General features: G+C 36.7%; 1 protein-coding gene and 1 pseudogene across 1 annotated transcript; both read left to right on the forward strand.

Moving 5' to 3' along the window:
• The first annotated feature begins 7,298 nt into the window (after window positions 1-7,298).
• Window positions 7,299-8,213, forward strand: LOC109678136 (olfactory receptor 4F3/4F16/4F29-like). The gene has a single exon (XM_020153804.2). It carries the CDS (start codon window positions 7,299-7,301, stop codon window positions 8,211-8,213), a length of 915 nt encoding a protein of 304 aa, XP_020009393.2.
• An 8,552-nt stretch (window positions 8,214-16,765) lies between these two features.
• LOC109678151 (olfactory receptor 4F3/4F16/4F29-like) lies at window positions 16,766-17,700 on the forward strand (annotated as a pseudogene).
• Window positions 17,701-19,849: the final 2,149 nt, after the last annotated feature.

Here is a 19,849-nt window from a genome sequence, read left to right on the forward strand (position 1 = left end):
TATGAGAGGGATTAGGAAACTTGGACCAAAGATTGTTTCCCTGGGAAGTAGACTCTGAGTTGGAGATCAGCATGCAAACCTGAAAATCTTCACATCACGCTTCTACCTTGAAATTCTTCTTATGGTTACTAAAGATGCAAAAATCTTTGAAGTCAGTTTTCATTATTAATCATGTTATGTTAATTTCAACAGTGTATATTCATCTTAAGAATTTGAAAACTATATAAAAGTATTTTAAAACTTTGTCAGAATTTCATGAGTTGTTATTTAAAAAGGAATATTTTAAAGTGCAAAACTAAAGTTATTCTAGAAATCAGTCTTTTGAGCACCATTTTATTGAATTCTTAGTGTACAACTGCACAGTATTGTTAATACATAATTTCAACTGTATAACTAAACCAAAAATATACCTCATAAAGAATGGTTTCATCTTTGAACCAGAACTTAAAAAGTTATTTTTCTTTTTAAATTTTTATTAGCATGAATTAATTGTCAAAGCAGATTCATTGTGATATTTGCAACATGCATATAAAATCAAATTCACTCCATCAATATAAAATTATTATCTATGCAAAACCTACTTAAACAAAGTGTGCCCCAGTACAAAAAAAAATAGCTCAATGGTTCCAAACATATTGTATCAGACAAAAATCTAAATAGCAGAAACTATGACAAGAAATTTAGTTGTCACAAAACTTTTTGGAAACAGGTAATACCAAACTCTACCTCCAGATGGAAGCAAAGGAAATGTTTTCCTTTCCTTTCTAAACCCTTGCCTCATTCATTGCACCCCTTCTCTCCTGTGCACGCAGGACCTGCTCTAGCCTTTCCTTCTCTCTCTTCTCCATCATGCATGTCCCCGCTCTACTGCACACTCCCCTCAGCTCTCAATATCTACTGTGTCTCCTCTTACTAAGATCTCCTGTCATAATTTCCCATTGCTCTGAAGTCCTGTGAAAACAGTGGTCAGTGCTTTCTCCATCCCTTTGCTCCCATTTTTCTCACACCCACTACAGTCATGATTTTCCCCAGAATCCACACTAAAATCCATCTTTAAAAGTCTGCTATGCCCTCCATGTCTAAATCAAATAACCTATTCTCAGTAATCTTTTAAAATTTTTATTGTGTTTGCATATACTTTCATGTGTATATATTATTTGGGCCACATCCCCTCCCCCCCCACCTCCAGGAAGAACCTGTTCTACCCTCTTGTTTTCCAGTTTTCTAGAAGATAAAAATAAGAAAAGCATGGCATTTTTGCTAGTTTGAGATAAAGATAGCTATACAAGGAGAGTCCTTGTGTTGTTTCCATGCATATGTGTATTGCAACACAAATTGATTCATTTCTATCATACCTTTTCACTACTTCCTAGTCCCCTTCTGTAGTGGCCTTGTCAAGTTTAAGATTACGATATTTGTTCCTATACAGTGAGCACATAAACCACATTCGGTAATCATCTTTTAAACCATTAATTCACAACACACTCTAGCATATTTTCTACCTTTGTTTTCCCAAGCACTGCACAGTCTTGGTTTTCCTAATGCATCACTGCTAACTCCTTCTCAGCCTCCAATAACTATCCTCACTTTATTTCTGATTTTATATTTGTATGGACCAGGGCTCATGATGTCTAATCCTCACTTTGTTTTCTGTATACTCACTCTCTAGTATAACTCATCCAGATCTAAGCCTTTATGAAAAGTGGCTCAGATTTCTGCTCCACACACCAAATTTTAATTTCTGATACCCTACTTTGATTTCCAGAAGAATTTCTAAAAATGTCTGACCTATAAAGGTCACAGAGTTGAGCTCCTGTGGTGGTGCATGCCCCAGCAGTCTTCCCTATTTGGAAGTGATCACAAATATTGCTTTCATTTGATCTTGGCCAAAAAGGATGAGAAGCAATACATATACTCTTTCCAGGTTAAGTTAAAAAAAAGTTCGGTCATCCTTCATTTCCCTGTGTTCCCAAATCTCATCAATTGTAGAATCATTTTAAAGAACCCATCAAAGTGTATCCAGAGTCCCTACATGAATCACTGTCTGCATTGATGTCCAAGACATCAAATGTCTACTACCTTCCTAACTTCAATTATACTCCATACTGCATACTATTTGATGACTACACTACAGACACCAATACTTACTCTCAGCAGCACTGGGAGTGATAAAAGATATCTAAGGTATCTTTTTAATTTTTGTCCAGTTGTCCTGTTAATATGAGTGAGGTGTTGAGATCACCCACTATTACTGTATCTGGACCTATCTGTTCCTCTATTGTCAGAATTGTTTCTTTTATCAACTTGGGGGCACCAATGTTCAGTGCATAAGTATTTATAATTGTTGTATCTTCTTGCTGGACTAGTCCCTTCATTAGTATTAGTGAACTTCTTTATCTCTTCAACTGTGTTTTCCTTAGAATCTGCTTTGTCTGATATAAGAATAGGTACTCCTGCATGCTTTTTATTTCTACATGCCTGGTACATTTTTTTCTAACCTTTCTCTTTCAGTTTGTGTGTCATTGGTTGTGAGGTATATTTCTTGTAGGCAACAGACTGTTGAATCATGCTTTTCATCCAATCAGACAATCTGTGCCTTTTGATTAGAGAGTTAAGTTTGTTGACAGGTTGGGTTATGGTTGACAGGTATTTGCTGATCTGTGTTTCTGTTGTCTATTTTTCAGGTTGAGACTCATGTTGAGTGTTCTCTACATTTGGCATTATTTACTTCAGGTTTTGCTGGCTTGATCAGTTGACCATCTTGATACTTTCCTAGCTCTTGTGGGTTTATCAACACTTTAAGTTTGATTTTTCCTTACCTGCTGTGTTTGTGATTGTTTTTCTTCCTCTTCTCTGTGAAATAGTCCCGGAGTAACTTCTGTAAGGCTGGTTTGGTGAACATGAACTTCCTTAGTTTATCCTTATCCTGAAAGTTCCTTATTTTTCCACTGAGATGAAATGATAGTTTTGCTGTATAAAGTATTTTTAGTTTGTAGCTATTCTTTCTCAGAGCTTGAATTACACTGCTTCATTCTGTCTTTTACAATTTATGCTGACATAAATTGACATGATTCTTATGTGTTTACCTTAAAATTACAGAGTATTCCATCTTACAGGAGCAGATTATACATTTTTCTGAACAGCCCATGGACTTTCCCCTAAGTAGAACACATCCTAGTTCATAAAGCAAATATCAACAAATAACAAAGTAAAATATTCCCCTGTATCTTATGAGACCATGATGGAGTAAAATGAGAAATCAATGGCAAGGAAAAGTATAAAAAAAATCAAACTCATGATGATTAAACAACACTCTTCATTGAAGAAATTAGGAAATAAGTTAATAAATTCCAAGACTCAAATTAAAATGAGAAACAATTTATCAGAACCTGTGGGACACTGGAAAGGTCATATTAAGAGAGAGGTTTAAAGTAATGAGTTCCTATGTAAGGAAATTAGAGTGATCTCAAATAAACAATCCAGTGATGCATCTCAAACTGTCAGAAAAACAATCACAAGCCAATCCCAAAAGTAGTAGAGAGAAATAATCTTCAGAAAACAAGACAGAAAATAATTAAATGGGGCCCAAAAGAATGATACAATCAATCAATAAAACAAAAGGTTGGTATTAGCAAACCTTTAGCCAAACTAACAAAAGAAGAAAGGAGAAGAACCTAATTAATGAAATTAGAGGTGAAAGTGGGATATTACAGCAGACATCAGTGAAATTTAGAAGATCATGTAAAAATATTTTGGAAACTTCTACTTTAGCAAATTGGACAAATTAAGAAGAAATAGATAAATTTCTCAACACATATAACCCACCAAGACATGTACACCACATAAATAAGTACAGAATTAGTGAAGAGATTGAGACAATTATAAAGACATTCCCAACAATGAAAAGGTCAGGCCTGGATGGATTCATGGCTGAATTCTGTCAGACTTTCAACAAAAAACTAACACAATGCTCTCAAACAATTCCCATAGATATAAAGGGAAGGAATATTACCAAACTCATTCTATGAAGACAGAATTACCCTAAGATCAAAGCCAGGTAAAGATGCATCAAAAAAGAAAGCTATACTCACAGGGGGAGAATGAATAGAGAGGGTAAATGAGGATGAATGTGGTTGACATACTTTATATACATGTATGAACACAGAACATTGAAATCTGTCATAATCATTTAAGTAGGGGGTTGGGGGAGGAGTGAAAATGATGGAGAAGCTAACCAAGGTACATTGTAAACATAGATGGAAATATCACAATAAAACCCCTGTACAACTGTTACAGTCCAGTAAAAATATTTTCTTCCTCCACATTCTGTTTTATCCTCCTTCCCCCGATTCCTGAAATAGTTTCAACAGGCATCATTTTTGTGTTTACATTCATGTGTACACATTATTTGCACCATATTTACCCTTGTACCCCCTCCCCACCACCTCCTCCCTCCCATTGGTGCCAACCCCTGCACCACCCTGCAGGACCTGTTCCACCCTCCTATTCTTTGATTTTGTAGAAAATGAAGACAACAGATAAGAGGAAAAATATAATGTTGTTGTTAGTTGGAGAAAACAATAGCTACACAGGGAGATTCCTTGTGATGTTTGCATGCATATATATATTGCAACACCAACTGGTTTATGCCCTCTGGTCCTCTTCACACCACCCTAGTCTACTTCCCATGGTGGCCCCAGACAGTTTAAGGTATCTGTGTTCACTCCTGTACAGAAAGCACATCAATCAATCCAAGTTTTTAGTTTCTGACCCCTGCCTTATTCCTCCCATACATGACTTAATGTGACAAGCATCCTATAATATTGCTACATTTGTTTTAGGTCTATAATCTGCATATGGGAGAGAACATGCAGCATTTGGCCTCTGAGCCTGACTAAAGTCATGTCTCATGTTTTCCAGTTCCATCCATTTACCTGCAAATGATAAAATTTTATCTTCTTTAATGCTGAGTAAAATTCTATTGTGTATAAATATCATGTTTTCTTAACACATTCATTGGTGGTGGGGCATCTTGGCTATTTCCATAGCTTGACTATTGCAAATAGTGCTACAATAAATATGGGTGGACAGATGCCTTTGCTGTAAGCTGACTCACATTCCTTCATGTATATCCCTAGGAGTGGTTTTCCTGGATCGTAAAGCAGATCTATTTTTAGTTTTTAACAAGCCTCTATATTGTTTTTGAAAGTGGTTGTACAAGCTTACATTCCCACCAGCAGTGTATGAGGGTTCCTTTTTCCTTGAATCCTCGCCAATATTTGTTCTTCTTTGTGGTCTTGATGGTAGCTATTCTTTCATGAGCAAGGTGGAATCTTAGTGGGGTTTTGATTTGCATTTCCTTTATAGCAAGGGATGGTGAGCATTTTCTCATGTGTTTTTTAGCCATTTGGACTTCTTTCTTTGAAAAAGTTCTGTTCAGTTCTTACACCCATTTATTTATTGGATATTTGAATTTTGGGGAGGTTAGTTATTTTCACTCCCTTTGTATTATAGTTATTATTCTCTTGTCTGATATATAGCTGACTATATATATGTCTGATATATATATGGAGGTCTTTGGACAGCCAGAAAGGAGTGTGAAGGTAGCAGATATTGAAGCAGAGTAGATGGTGCTGTGATAAGAGGTGACAGAGGAGCTGAGGATGATGTCATAGATGCCAAAGGACTATTTTACCTTCTGTAAAATTCTACAGACTACTCTGGTAGGAAGTGCACATTCTCAAACTTTTGAAAATTATCTTTGTAGATTACCACTGATTTAACAAAGTAGTATAATGAAAAACTCCAGAATGCTGGTCTTGACTTGCTCTTGAATGTTTTTTAAAGATAAATACATATGAATGATAGAAAATTTACAAAATAAAAGTAGAAAGAAAAGAAAAATTACCCATATCCCTTCTTAGGAAGATTACAACATTTCAATTTTTAGTATTTCCTCAGATAGTTTATTTCCCTGCATTTACAAAACAATTCCAAGAACTGGCCTTGAATTTACTCCTTATCTAAATGAATTATGAAATTTACTTAAAATCACCCAGTCCTTATTTTATAATCTGTGAAGAATGGACCATTCTTCACTGGATAGTTTGCAACAAAAGATATGAAAAAGTTTTATATTCTGTAAATGTTTAGGACCAAAGCAGATGAATATTAAAAATTTTGGCATTTCTATCCTCAAGGAAATGTTTAATTAAAATTTTTTTAAATAAACAGCAGACTTTATAATAGGACAGAATTTGAAGAAATTGTCTTAGCTACATATATGAAAGGGAATAGGAAAACTGAATTCAGACAAGTTTATAACTCAGAGGGCTAATCACCAGGCCATGAATTTAAAGAGGGTACATTATCCACAAAACTCAAATCTGAGGCTGGAAAAATGTTCACTGAACGTCTTAAGTTCAGAGCATAAAGATGATGAGATGGAAATCATGAAAAGCAACATATGGAGGATACATTGAGGAACAAAATATGTAAAGCCTGTAGCATTTGAGAAGTATGAAAGGAACTGACTTTAGGTGGGACAGGGAAGGAAGCAAAGGTGGGAGAAAAGTTTTCTGAAGATTTTGTCTTAATTGATGTTGGGGGAGGTGAATTCAATTATGACATATTATAATAACTTTTGTAAATATCACAATGTAATTTAAATTTTTCTCAGTGGTGTTGGAGGAACATAGGAATGAAAGGGATATTGGTGAGGGAAAAGTTGGCATCTGTTTTTTTAAAACAGTAGAGCAATATGTCTCTGGATAAAGGACCATGACCATGAAAAGAACAGAAAAAGATGGTAGGACTTCCATGTTAACAAGGGGCTAATGAAATGAATACAATCTGAAACCACAAAATGAATTGATGATATAACTGTAAACCTAGGTAACCAAAGATATGCCAATGAAAAATTTCCAGAATGTTTTGAGGTTGCTGTGTATAACTGCCTGGTTTAGAACATTACCATTCTGTGGTTCTTTTCACAAGTAGAATTTAGGAAGTATAATGCTCTCCACTTCCTGAAATTCCTGTCCTTAAATTCTGAGGGGAGTTGTTTATATTTTCCCTTATTGATTATACAATAACTCCCAAACTAAATTTTAGATTTCTGGGGTCAGCTCTGTGCACTATGTAAAACCCAACTGTGTAAAATGGCAAGGAGGTCTTTATCTTTTATACTCAAGCCTTTGCTTTATTTCCAGGACATCCCTCTCAACTTTGAATTAAGTTTTTCCCCTTGTGCTCTTCAGGTAACAGTAACTTTAACATCATCCTTGCATGTGAAGTTGATGGATGGAGGAAATCACTCAGTGGTGTCTGAATTTTTGTTGCTGGGGCTCACCAGTTCTTGGGAAATTCAGGTTCTCCTTTTTCTGTTTTTCACCATATTTTATGTAGCGAGTATGCTGGGAAACCTTCTCATTGTGCTCACAATCATCTCAGACCATCATGTACACTCTCCAATGTACTTCTTGCTGGCAAATCTCTCCTTCATTGATACAGGTGTGTCCAGCATTGCAACTCCAAAGATGATTTATGACCTCTTCCGAAAACGCAAAGTCATCTCCTTAAATGGGTGCATCACTCAGATGTTTTTTATTCATGCTGTTGGTGGGACAGGGATGGTGCTGCTCATAGTCATGGCCTATGACAGAGACACTGCTATCTGTAAGCACCTCTACTACCTGACCGTCATGAGCCTCAGAATGTGCATTTCTCTTCTGGCTCTGGCTTGGACCATTGGGCTCATCCATTCTGTGGCCCAACTGGCTTTTGTTGTGAACTTATCCTTTTGTGGACCCAACCAAATGGATAGCTTTTATTGTGATTGTCCCCGCTTCATCAAACTTGCATGCATAGACACCTATAGACTGGAGTTTCTGGTCACTGCTAATAGTGGTTTGATCTCCATGGGCACCTTCTTCCTCTTGATTGTGTCTTATGTCTTCATTCTGGTCACAGTTCGTAAACACTCTTCAGGTGTTTCATCCAAGGCCCTCTCCATTCTCTCAGCTCACATCACTGTGGTGGTTTTTTTCTTGGTCAGTGCATTATTGTCTATGTGGCCATTCCCTACCTTACCCATAGATCAATTTTTAGCTATCTTTGATGCCATTGTCACTCCTTTTATGAATCCTGTAATCTATACATTTAGAAACAAGAAAATGAAGGTGGCAGTGAGGAGAATCTTTGTTAAGTCTTAAAATTTCAGGAAGAATTCTTTCATGCATAGTCCAAGAAATTCAGATTAATATAGACAATACTTAGCGCCAGTGACACATGCCTGTAACCTTAGCAGTTCAGAAGGCAGAGATCTGGAGGGTCATGACGCAAAGCCATCTCAGGCAAATAGTTTGTGAGCCTGCATCTCAAAAAAAAGAAAACCTATCACAAAAAAAAGGGCTGTCAGAGTGGCTCAATATTTAAACCCTGAGTTCACACCCCTGTGCCACAAATATAAATAAATAAATAATTTATATATTCTTGGAAATAAATATTTTTCTTTAAAATATTTCAAAAGTCTTTTCAATTTGTTGGTGTTTTATATATGCACCATGAAATGTCTTTGCAAGTATTCTATTTTGATTTGTTTAGTTCTTTAGTACTTTGTGCCAAGGATTTTGACAGTATTGGGGAGTGAATTTAACCTTGGGATGTTGTGTTTGTTACTGGAAGTTGTGTCTGTTGAGAATTTTAGTGATGGTGATTGCTAAAACGCCATATATTAGGCACACTTTCCATTAATATCAGATATTGCACACTCTTCTCTTTGCAGTGATTCTCAAAGGCATGTCTCATCTAAACCACATGTGTGTCTACATTCATGTCCTCTGAGTTTCTCCATGTCTGTACACAAACAGGAAGAAAAAAATGAAGATTGTTAAATTGCATTAATAATTGAAGGCTTTAACATCTATAAATGCTCACCTATAAATTAAATTAGTACTAAGGTTTTACATTTAATTAGAATTTAGGATAAATCCTAAAAAGATTACTAGGAAACTCTATTATTATTATTAGCCAATAAAAATTTTGAGACCAGAAGATACAAACATCTATACATTCAGTGTTTATGATAATTATTTTACTCCAGTATTACCTAAAAATTAGTAATTTTATTGGAAATGAAAGGTATATGATATTCAAGTGATTGTAAAATGGTTTAAGTCTGTTGTAACTAAAAGGAGACATTGATTATGAACAAAACATGTTTTATATGAACCAGATTTACAACTAAATTAATAGCAAAGTATGAAACTTAGAAAATAAATACAAGTAAAAATTTGAGATTTGTTGAAAAGTGTCCTGTTTTTAGTGAAAGTTGAGCAGCACTATGGAAAATATGAATCAACTTTTTGTATGCAGGACTGAGCTCTATGCTTCACTAGTATTGGTGGGTTTTCCTTAGTGAGGGTCTCCTTGGACTATACACCCACAGAAACCAAGACTCTACTGTATTTACATCTAAATATCATACTATCATGCAGAACTACAAGATGGAGCAAATCTGGGATTTGCAAGATTTTATTTGACTGCAAATCCCATGTGGACCAACAATATCCTATCTCCTGAGAAAGCTAATAGAATTTTTTTATTATTTCTGTTAATACAAGTTTATGGTTCAAAACAAGGAAAATAGAAACCTGTTGTCCTGTACACTGGTCACACCACAGACACATTATTGTACCAAAAGAGACAAAAAATGTTAATTTATTTGTTTAATTTTTCAATATTCAAGTGTTTATTATACAACTCTTCTACTTAATAATATGTAAATAATACATATTATAAAGTTTTGATGCATTAATATATTTAATTAGATGATCATTACAAAATATCATACAATATAGTATGGTACATAGTTTATCAGTAATTCTATCATAAAAGGATAATCATTGGAAATTGTGGATGAGAGACACCCAACACTTTCCTGCACCTCCATAAATTTGAAGAAAATATCAGTGGGAGACTGCAGGAAAAGGTGGGTAGCATGAAAGGCACAGGAATGCAACCATAAACAGGAGACATGAGGTCAAATGCAGAAACATTGAACTTTAGATTTCTAAAAGAAAGAACAGAGACTAACATATGGTGATAGGCCAAATAGTAGGGAAAGGGAAGAATCCACCCTAGCTGGGATACAAGCAAAGGAGAAAAGAAAATCTTCTGCAAGCTCCACACTGTCACTCTGCAAAAATATAGTTCAAGATAGGAGATATGTGACATGTGCAGTCACTAGCTGCTGCACTGGCTTCTCTGCCTTCTTATCTTTCTCATTGGGTCCATGGTGGAAAATCATTTCAGGAGACTTACTGACAAAACTTTCAACAAGGAGAGCATAAAGCCCTGCATTGCTATATCTCCAAATATTCATTTTATTAATTCCCCTAAATCCTTTATTGAAATATTGATCTTTGGAGTAGTGGTATTCCCTTTCCTTCTTCTTCTCCCATGCGTCTATTTTCTGCCATGTTCTTATGTTATTGATTGGCTAGATGGCAGATTTAAACACTTGTTATTTTTCCCTTGATTTAATAGGTGTGTTGTGACTGGCTTAGTCATTTGCTAGGTTGATGTGCTATTTCTTTCACTAGCCTGGAGGTGAAAATTAGTAATAACAAATTCACAAACTCAGTTCCAGATCATTTTTTACATAGTATATGGAGAACCCTTGTGTTATATTATCTATAAGCAGTGTTAGTTGGGGGGGTAACAGTTGTTTGATTAGAGACAGGTGCTTAGGTAATTAAAAAAGATGGCACTACAGGGGGTCAGAAAGGTGGTATGGGGTGACGGGGTAAGAGGCATGGGGGCTATAGGGTTTTAGAGCCCATGTGTGTGCACAGTTCAGTTGAGGTGGTGGAGGGTGCTTGTGTCAGGAATTGCAGAGGAATAGGGCTGTGTAGTGTTGGTACTGTAAGTCAATCAGCAGGTGGTAAGTGTGGAGGAGGGAGGTACAGTGAGGTGAAAAGTAGGAGGAAGAGAAGAGGTGGAGATGAAGACAGGACAAAAGAATGGATGAAAAGGGGCAGAAAGAAATTGGGGGGAGAACAATGGATTGTAGTGTAATAAAGAGATAGATAGTGAAGATAACAAGTTAAAATAAAAAAAGTAATAAAATTAAAAATACTAAATAAGAAAGGAAAAAATAGAATAACGTAAAAAAATAATCAGTTTGGTAAAGACTCTGGTCTTACTCCTTTGTCATCAAATCCAAGTACTAGTGCTTATGATGGGTGGTTTCTCAGTGTTCCTGTCTCTTCTCAAGGGTGGTGTGATGGGCTATGTGGCAAAGGATGCTGTCACTCTTTGTCAGGCAGTTAAGGGGGAGTCAGATTCAGTGTTTTGGGTCCTGTGTTTCCTAAGTTTGATGGGCTATGTGATGCAAGCAAGATCGCTGAACCAGTCTCAACAAAAAGGAGGTTTGTGAGCAGTCTTTGACTCATTTGGTCCATATGACAGGTTTCAATTGAAGCCTGTGTTTGCTTACTACCACACCGTCCAAGGTGGTCAGATGTGTCACTGTTTTTGTCAGGTGGCCACAACTAAGGCTGGCCAGCTCCTCCCTGCACAAGGTGGGGCACTCAGTTTTGTGCCCTGCTCACAGTCCCACAAGATAAGCTTACTGATCCTCCATGCTCCTGCTCTGGGAGATTTGCTTCTTGCTCTGCCCCTGCTCTCAGAGTTCCTCTCCTTACCCTCCCCCTGTTCTCTGTGTTTGGTTCAGTGCTCTGCCCCAAACCACTAACAGTGGTGAATTATGTTAATTGTCTATGGCGTTCAATTTTGTTTTGGAGGGGTGGGTACAATCTGACCATCAACTGCACTGGATTACTTTTTTGTCTCCCAATTTTATTGAGAATTAAGGGGAAGTTTTTAGAGAGACTCATAAATTTGTCGATTTAGCATTGTTATTTTATCAATTACACCTCATTACAACCCTTGCCACAATTCTTCTGTGAGCTCCTGTTACTCTCCTGGTCAGGTGCCTATCAATCTATTCCCATCTTGGAACAATCTTTTATTTTTAAGAGTAAAATTTATTTACAGACAAAATTCTTTCTGATCCAACTATTTTTCTTGATAATCTTTTTTATACATCTCCTTGTCTCCTCCTTCCTGGTTACTTTTAACCTTGTTTTTGAACCCAAACTGTGTTCATGACAGAACAAAACATAATTGCCAGTCCACATATAACTGGAGATATTATGTAGAATTTGCTGCCATGTGGATTTTTAAATAGATACTTTAAAAAATTGTTGGTTTTACATTACTCTAAGAGTTACAGAATGTTACATCCAGCTGGGGCTGGCTAAAATAATAAAATTCCCAATCTTGAACAGATCTTAGTAGAAGCAAGAGGAAGGCAGAAAGAGATAAAATACCTAGAGAACCAAGAATCTTTACATATTAATCACCCTGTATTTGGAAATAAGTGTACAAAAAGCAAATAATCAATCTGAAACATGAGAGGGAGGAGGAGAAAGTCACTTGTGCAAGTTTGCAAGATGACAGTCCACATTGAGAGACTAAAACTAAAAAGACAGTTTTCCGTATCAATAATGACTCAGGTAGACTCTCAGTATCAGAGAAAAACAAAGACATTTGCTTCTTGACTAGGGGTCTCTTTGAGTCTCCTTGTTTGTATTTGGGTAAGTGGTTTCATGAACTAAAAATTCTTGTCTCTTCAGAGAAAAAGTTTAAGGGTGGATACAGAGGATACAAAAGCAGAAGTTTTATTAATGCAAAGCAAAAGAAGCAAAAGTGTGCCCTCAAGACAGGAGAGTATGTCTCTCAAATCACATAAATTGATTTCAAATACAGGTGCTGACCCTTTGGCCTGGGCCTCTATCTGTGCCTCTGTCCCCTCTTCAAGTTAGTATTCTGAGTTGTCTGGCAGTGGATGTCTTCTATTCCTATCAGGCTGCTTTGGAGGGAAATGCCTCAGGGAATTTGAGCCCAGGCTTTCTTTGTTGAGATGGGTCATGTGGTGTAGGCAGGGTCTCTGAAGTGATCCCACAAGGAGCTGATATGTGAGCAGTCTCCAGTCCCTAATGCCCACAGGACAGGACTAGGAGATGAAATTGAGCTTTTTGGTCCACCACTTGTCTCATGCAAGTTTATCAGTTTCAGCTCACTACCAGTTTCTCCAAGGTGGTGTTAGGGTTTGTTTTCAACAGACAGTGACTGAGCAGCCCCACCCCCACTCAGGCTGGGTCAGCTCAGCATTCCATCCCACCCCCATAGGCAGAGGTGAAATATTTCCTTCATTTATTTGGCCACCAGTTTTTTTCAGGGATGGTGCAATCTGCCCAGCAGCTGTAGAAGACTGTGTGATTCCCTCCAGAACAGTTGATGTGTAGTGCTTACCTGCCAGGTTTGCCATTTAATTCAGCTCTAGTATGGCAAAGTCAGGTGGCACAGGGAAGTTCTATGTTCACAAATTATGGTGGATCCAAGACATCCCAAATGCTTGTAGGACTAATTCTGCAGTTTTCTGCATTCCATTTTTTCTTTTCTAAATTCCAAGGCAGTGGGGAAAAAAGGCATGAAGAAGAAGATGAAGAAGAAGAAGAAGGAGAAGGAGAAGAAGAAGGAGAAGGAGAAGGAGAAGAAGAAGAAAGGAGAAAGGGAAAAGTGCCTTCCCATTCCCAGCAGGTGGGCCAGACTGACTAGTCCAAGTGAGTCCCAGTATGGGGTTTCCCTGGCTATAAAAAGGGAATTTAATGGTTGTTCATTGAAAATTATGTGCACCCTATGTATTAATGATTTCTTATTTGGCAAAAAAGCAGGGTTACCTAATCCTTGCTACCATGAATCTGAAGTATTTTTCTAAAATCATGGAACTCCAAAGTCTCAGGGTCCCACAGTTCTCCACTATCTTGGAGGATAGCTCTGAGTCCACAAGTTTGGTTCTTGATTTTTAATCCAACCTGGCAGTCTGTCTTTTTAATTGGAGAATTGGGATCATTAACATTCAGTGTTAATACAGAAAGATATCTAGTATTTCTTGTCATTTACTTGTTTTTGTGGTGTTTGCTTCTTTGATCATCCTTTTTGTTAATCTACTTGTCTAGTAAGATTTATTCTTTCTTGTACTTCTCTGGTTTCATTATCTTCCTCTTCTGTGTACTGGATCCCTGTATTTATCTTCTACAGTGCTGGCTCAGTGGTTATGAATTCCTTCATTATTTGCTAATCGTGGAAACTTTTTTTATTTCTACTTCAATTATGAACAACAAATTTGCTGGATACATGAATCTAGGTTGATGGTCAATTTCCTTCAATGTTTGGAATATATCATGCAATGACCTCCTTGCTTTCAGAGTTTCCATTAAAATATCTGCTGTTATTCTGATGGATTGATTTTACATGTGTCTTACCACTTCTCTCTTTCTATATTCTTTTTTTGTTCTGCATAATTAGTGCTTTAACTATTATATGTTTGGGATTGTTTCTTTTCTGATCTTGCCTATTAGGTGTTACAAAAACATTCTACCTGGACGACCCTCTCTTTCTGAATACTGGGGAAATTATATATTATTTTATTGAAATATGTTTTCTATTCCTTTAGATTTTGTCTCTTCTTCTATTCCCTTGATTCATTTTGTTGTTCTTTTGATGGTGTCCTGTTGGTCTTTCATGTTCTATTCACTTTTTTCATAGAATTTTTTTCATTGTCTACGTCTGATTGGTCTAATTCTTCTTCTTATCTTCAGTCTCTCATAGTGTACTTTCAACTATTTCCATTCTATTTATAAGGAGTCCAAATGAGCTTTTTATTTGGATTATTGAGCTTTTCATTTCCAGGATTTCAATTTCATTATTTCCATGATTTCTATATCTTTTTAAAATTCCTCTGTCATATCCTGCATTGCCTTTCTTATTTTATTCAGCTGTTTTTTGCAATCTCTTTGTTCATTCAGATGTTTATTCATTTCCTGTTTAATTTTATTGACTATTCTTATCATTGTTCTTTTGAGTTTATCATTTGAAATTTCACCCACCTCACTATCATTCAATTCCATTATGGTGGAATTTTTGACTTTTGGCAGAGACAGCTTGCCTTGTTTTATTTTACAAGCAACATGTGTTTCTACTTTGGGATTTATGCATCAGAATCTAAGTTATCAGATGGAAGTTTTTCTGATGAAAGGGTCTCAATGATGAGACATGACAGTGTAGTATTTGAATTGGAGTGGCATTTCTCACCATTTGACTGGGGTTATGGTAGCCAAGCATGTACCTGATGCTCTGGTCACTGGGCCTGATTCTCAGCACTGCTAACATATAGGTAAACTAACTAGAGTCTTTTGTAGAAGGGTCAGTTTTCTCTGTCTGGGATGCTTTCACTGTAGAGGTTTCTCTTCTTTGTGTATTTGGAGATGCTGATTGTTTTAGAGTAATTTACAGCTTGTGAGCTTGGAATAATCCCACTAGTTACACATATCCCCTGCTTGTGTCCTCATTGGAAGCAAGCGTTCAAGCCTTGTGGTGACCTCCAAATGCATCAGAGAGGGGAGGGTAGCAATGAGAGCACTGATTTCTGCCTTGAATGGGAGTTGTTGAAAGATCTATTTGTTCATTCTTCTGGTCTCAATGCTTACAGACCCTGTCCAGAATTTGACCTCCCTTTGTTGAGGAGGTGGCTGTGGAAGTTGCATAATTCATAGGGTCTGTGCTTGCCCTTCAGTCTTGATTATCAGCACACACACAACAGGATGTAGTTCCCAGGGCAAATCTCAATGTCTTTAGTCCCTGTGTGCCTTGGTTTCTCTGTTGTTTTCTGTCATCTTTCTTCATAACACAGTCTCTTCTGTTACTCAACTCTTCTCATTCATGGAGTGAATTCAGTGGGTATTTCTCTCTTCCACCATCTTGCCCTGCCTTCTCGCAGCAATTTTCAAGTAGGCAATCCACTATTATAATTAACCATATAACCATTCTGAAAAATAGCTCTTCAGAAATTAATCATCCTGTGTATGAATACTCATATATTTTGACCAATATCTTCCCATTGCACTTCCACACTCCACATCATTTGCCCATGCTGTAGAATTGTATTATCTGCTTCTATGAGTGTGACTTCTTTAGATTCCATAAGTGAGACCTTTCAATATTTGTCTCTCCATCTCTTTAATTTCATTTAGCACAATGACCTCAGGGTTTATTCATGATATTACAAAACATAGAACTCTCTTACTTTCTAAGATTTGAGAATATTCCAGTGTGTGTGTGGGTGTGTGTGTATGCATGTTTGTGTGTATTATTCACTCATCTATTAAGCACTTACACATTTTCCATGTATTTTATATTTTAAATAATACTGCAATGAAAATCAAAAGATATCTTTTAGATATAATGATGTCATTTCTATGGATATATACCCAAAGTTTGTCTTGCTGGATAATGTGGAAGTTCTATTTTAACTTTTTAAATTCAATCTTATTTTTTTCCTTACCTTTCTTTTCAGTGCAGAGCCCCTTCCCAGAGCCTTGTATATGATAGGCATGTGCTCTGTTGCTGAATTACACACCAAGGTCCTATTTTAATTTTTGAGAAACCTCACTTACACTTCCTGAAAATTAATGATTTTAAGCATTTTTTCATATACCAGTTGGCCTTAAGGTTACTTTTAATGCTAAAAAGAAAAATAGGCTTTCATAACTTTGAGATCTCTCCATCTTAGTATTATACAATTATCATAATTTGTGGTTCTTCTGTTCTCTGTCAGGTAGCATTACCAACAAAGACAATGAAAGGAACAAATCACTCTGTGGTGTCAGAGTTTGTTTTCCTGGGACTCACCAACTCCTGTGAAATCCAGTTACTAATCTTTGTGCTCTCCTCCACATTTTATGTGGCAAGCATAATGGAAAGCTCACTCATTGTGTTCCCAGTGGATTCTGACCCTCACTTTCACTCCCCCTATGGACTTTCTGTTGGCCAACCTTTCCTTCATTGACTTAGGTATTTGTTCTGTCTCTTCACCCACAATGATTTTTGACCTTTTCAGAAAGCACAAGGTCACGTACTTTAGAAGTTGTGTCACTCAAATCTTCATCATACACATCATAGGTGGTGTGGAAATGCTGCTGCTCATAACCATGGCCTTTGACAGGTACATGGTCATATATAAGCCTCTTCACTACCTGACCATCATAAGCCCACGAATATGCATCTTCCTTTTAGTGGCTGTCTGGGTAGTTGGTTTTCTGTACTCTCTAGTTCAGTTGGCTTTTATTGTGAACTTACCTTTTTGTAGTCCTGTTTGGACATCTTTTACTGTGTCCACCCTCAGCTCTCAATCTTGCCTGCATAGTCACGTAACAATTAGAATTCATGGTCACAGTCAACAGTGGATTCATTTATGTGGGCTCCTTCTTCATATTAATCATTTCCTATATTGTCATCATATTTACTGTCCAGAAACACTCTTGATCTGTTTCCTCCAAGGCTCTGTCCACACTTTCAGCTCATGCCACTGTATTAGTGTTATTCATTGGTCCTTTGATGTTCTTCTATGCATGTCCTTCCCCCTCCACATGTCTGGATAGATTTCTGGACATACTTAATGTAGTTTTCACTCCTTTTCTGAATTCTGTGATCTACATCTTCAGGAATCAAGAAATGAGGATGGCAATGAGGAGAGTATGCAGACAGCTAGTTGGTTATAAGAAGATCTCTTAAATGATTGCACTGTGAACAGTCCTCCTGGAACACAGAAGTTCATTGTTCATCAAACCAGAGAAATGTCTTTCATTGCCCCTTCTGATTTGCTCATCTGCACTGACATTTAGGCTACTTTGATTATCATATGAAAACAGAAATGCAATTCCTATGAAATTATATGAAATAAACTCTTAGTCATGCAAAATAGGACAGGCTACTTTACAGTCTTCAGAAATGGTAAAATTTTCTCTTCCTTTATTTTTCAACAGGAATCTTCTTACATGCAGCAATTTCTAGTTGTACTCTATGAAGGTATTTATAAAGGGTATTGAATCAGTCACTTCTATGTCTTCTGCCTCCTCCACATACTCTACCCCCTGTTGAGTCTTTTCTAGACTGTGCAAGGTAAGAATTTTGACAGTAAACACAGGAGCGTAATGGATGCATGTTTTTGAATAGAAATGATGTGAGTTATTTGGAGTAACAAGAAGGAACTGAGAAAACCTGATTTTCCTACCTGTTTAACATTATACTACTCAAACCAATCAGTTTCCATTCCCCCTTTCCCTCCTACTTTCTCCCCTTCCCTTTTCCTTAGTATATGCCCACATCAGAGTTCACCATAAGAAAAGTTTGGGTGTTATTTAAAAGGTGAAATTGAAGCAATATTCACTTTGGGTCTGAAGTTTGGCATGAAGTAGGTACAAAGGCACATGACACATGTTGATACTTATTGTTAGTTCACCCTGATGTGTAAGACAGTAGCTAAGCTATCAATTATACTGCCTCCTACTGTATGGCTACCTTCAGCACTCCCATCAAGTCCTGAACCAAGTGCATATGCATCATTGTTATGAAATCACCAGGACAGTGGTCACCTGCATCATCAAAATTGGAAGCACAAAAAACATGTCAAGTTTGTTCTATGTCTCTACTTCATGTTGTTTGCCTTCCATAATGCTAGCTCCACAGGGTCTCATATTCAGCATGTAGTTCATGTGGTTCAGTGATAATAGACTTACCTGTATTGCTTAGTTGCTTTTTCATTGCATCAAGTATAATTCCTTTAACTTTTCTCTTCATATAAGTATATCACTTATAGTGGCTCTACTTCTTTTATCAAATCCTGCATGATGCACACAGTCAGCACATTTTTCCCGCCTAATCATTCATGGATTCATATAATGACTTACAAACCAATACCACATTTATGCAATGTCATGCCTGGCCAGAGGAAATATTGTATAGCAAAGAAATTTAATAATGAGTTCCTAACATATGGAACTCAGTAGTCTCTTCACATCCCCCAACACTTATAAGCAACTGCCTTGATAGAGTAGGGAGTAATCTGCTAAAGTTCAATTACAACACTATTTGGAGCACTAATAATATTTGGATGATGGAGTGTATTCCAACACAACACAAGAATAGTCTGTGATAAGCTACAGAATTAGCTGTCTTGCTGTTCTGTTTATACTTTCTGTTAGGCCACCCTTTTCTGAAGGTACAGCTCATGCTTGTGATTCTAGAAAACTGTCACCCTGAAGGTCCAGTAGCCATTGCTAGGTCTGTGTTCCTTTGCTTCTGTGATCAGTTCTCATGACCATGACCAAACTCTTACATACAATTCCTTCTATCATTTCTCCTCAATTAACCAAATGAGTGTCCTATTTCTTCTTGCCTAGACCTTGATTAATTTCTCATGATATCTCTAAAATAATGAAACAAATGCCATATGCATTTACAAAGGTAACACATGGAAATGTAAAGCCTAAGACAGTTCCATCAGAATTCACAGCACATGTTGGTAGCCCTGGAGAGGCAGCTAAGGACCTTGGGCTAAAGTCATGATCAAAGGGTCTTTGGTTTCATTTGTGATATTACAATTTTTAAATTAAAAAGATTAGTATAGTCTATATAATCAGAATTATTTAATTTTTTTGATAAATTAGTGAATAATATTCTGATATCCAGTCATTTTTTAATGTTTTAAACTGAGATTTGAGTTTTCAAAGTATCATTTGCTCAAACTAAAATTAAGATTTTGTCAACTTTATTATATTGAACACATTCTCTTTTTTCCAACTGCATTGAAGCATATGACAACATTGTTTGAATTTGCTATGCTTTGGACTGCTCTAGGGGTTCAGGGTTTTACTCTCTGAGC

This window comes from Castor canadensis, chromosome 2 (genome assembly GCF_047511655.1).
Source record: "Castor canadensis chromosome 2, mCasCan1.hap1v2, whole genome shotgun sequence".
NCBI lineage: Eukaryota > Metazoa > Chordata > Mammalia > Rodentia > Castoridae > Castor > Castor canadensis.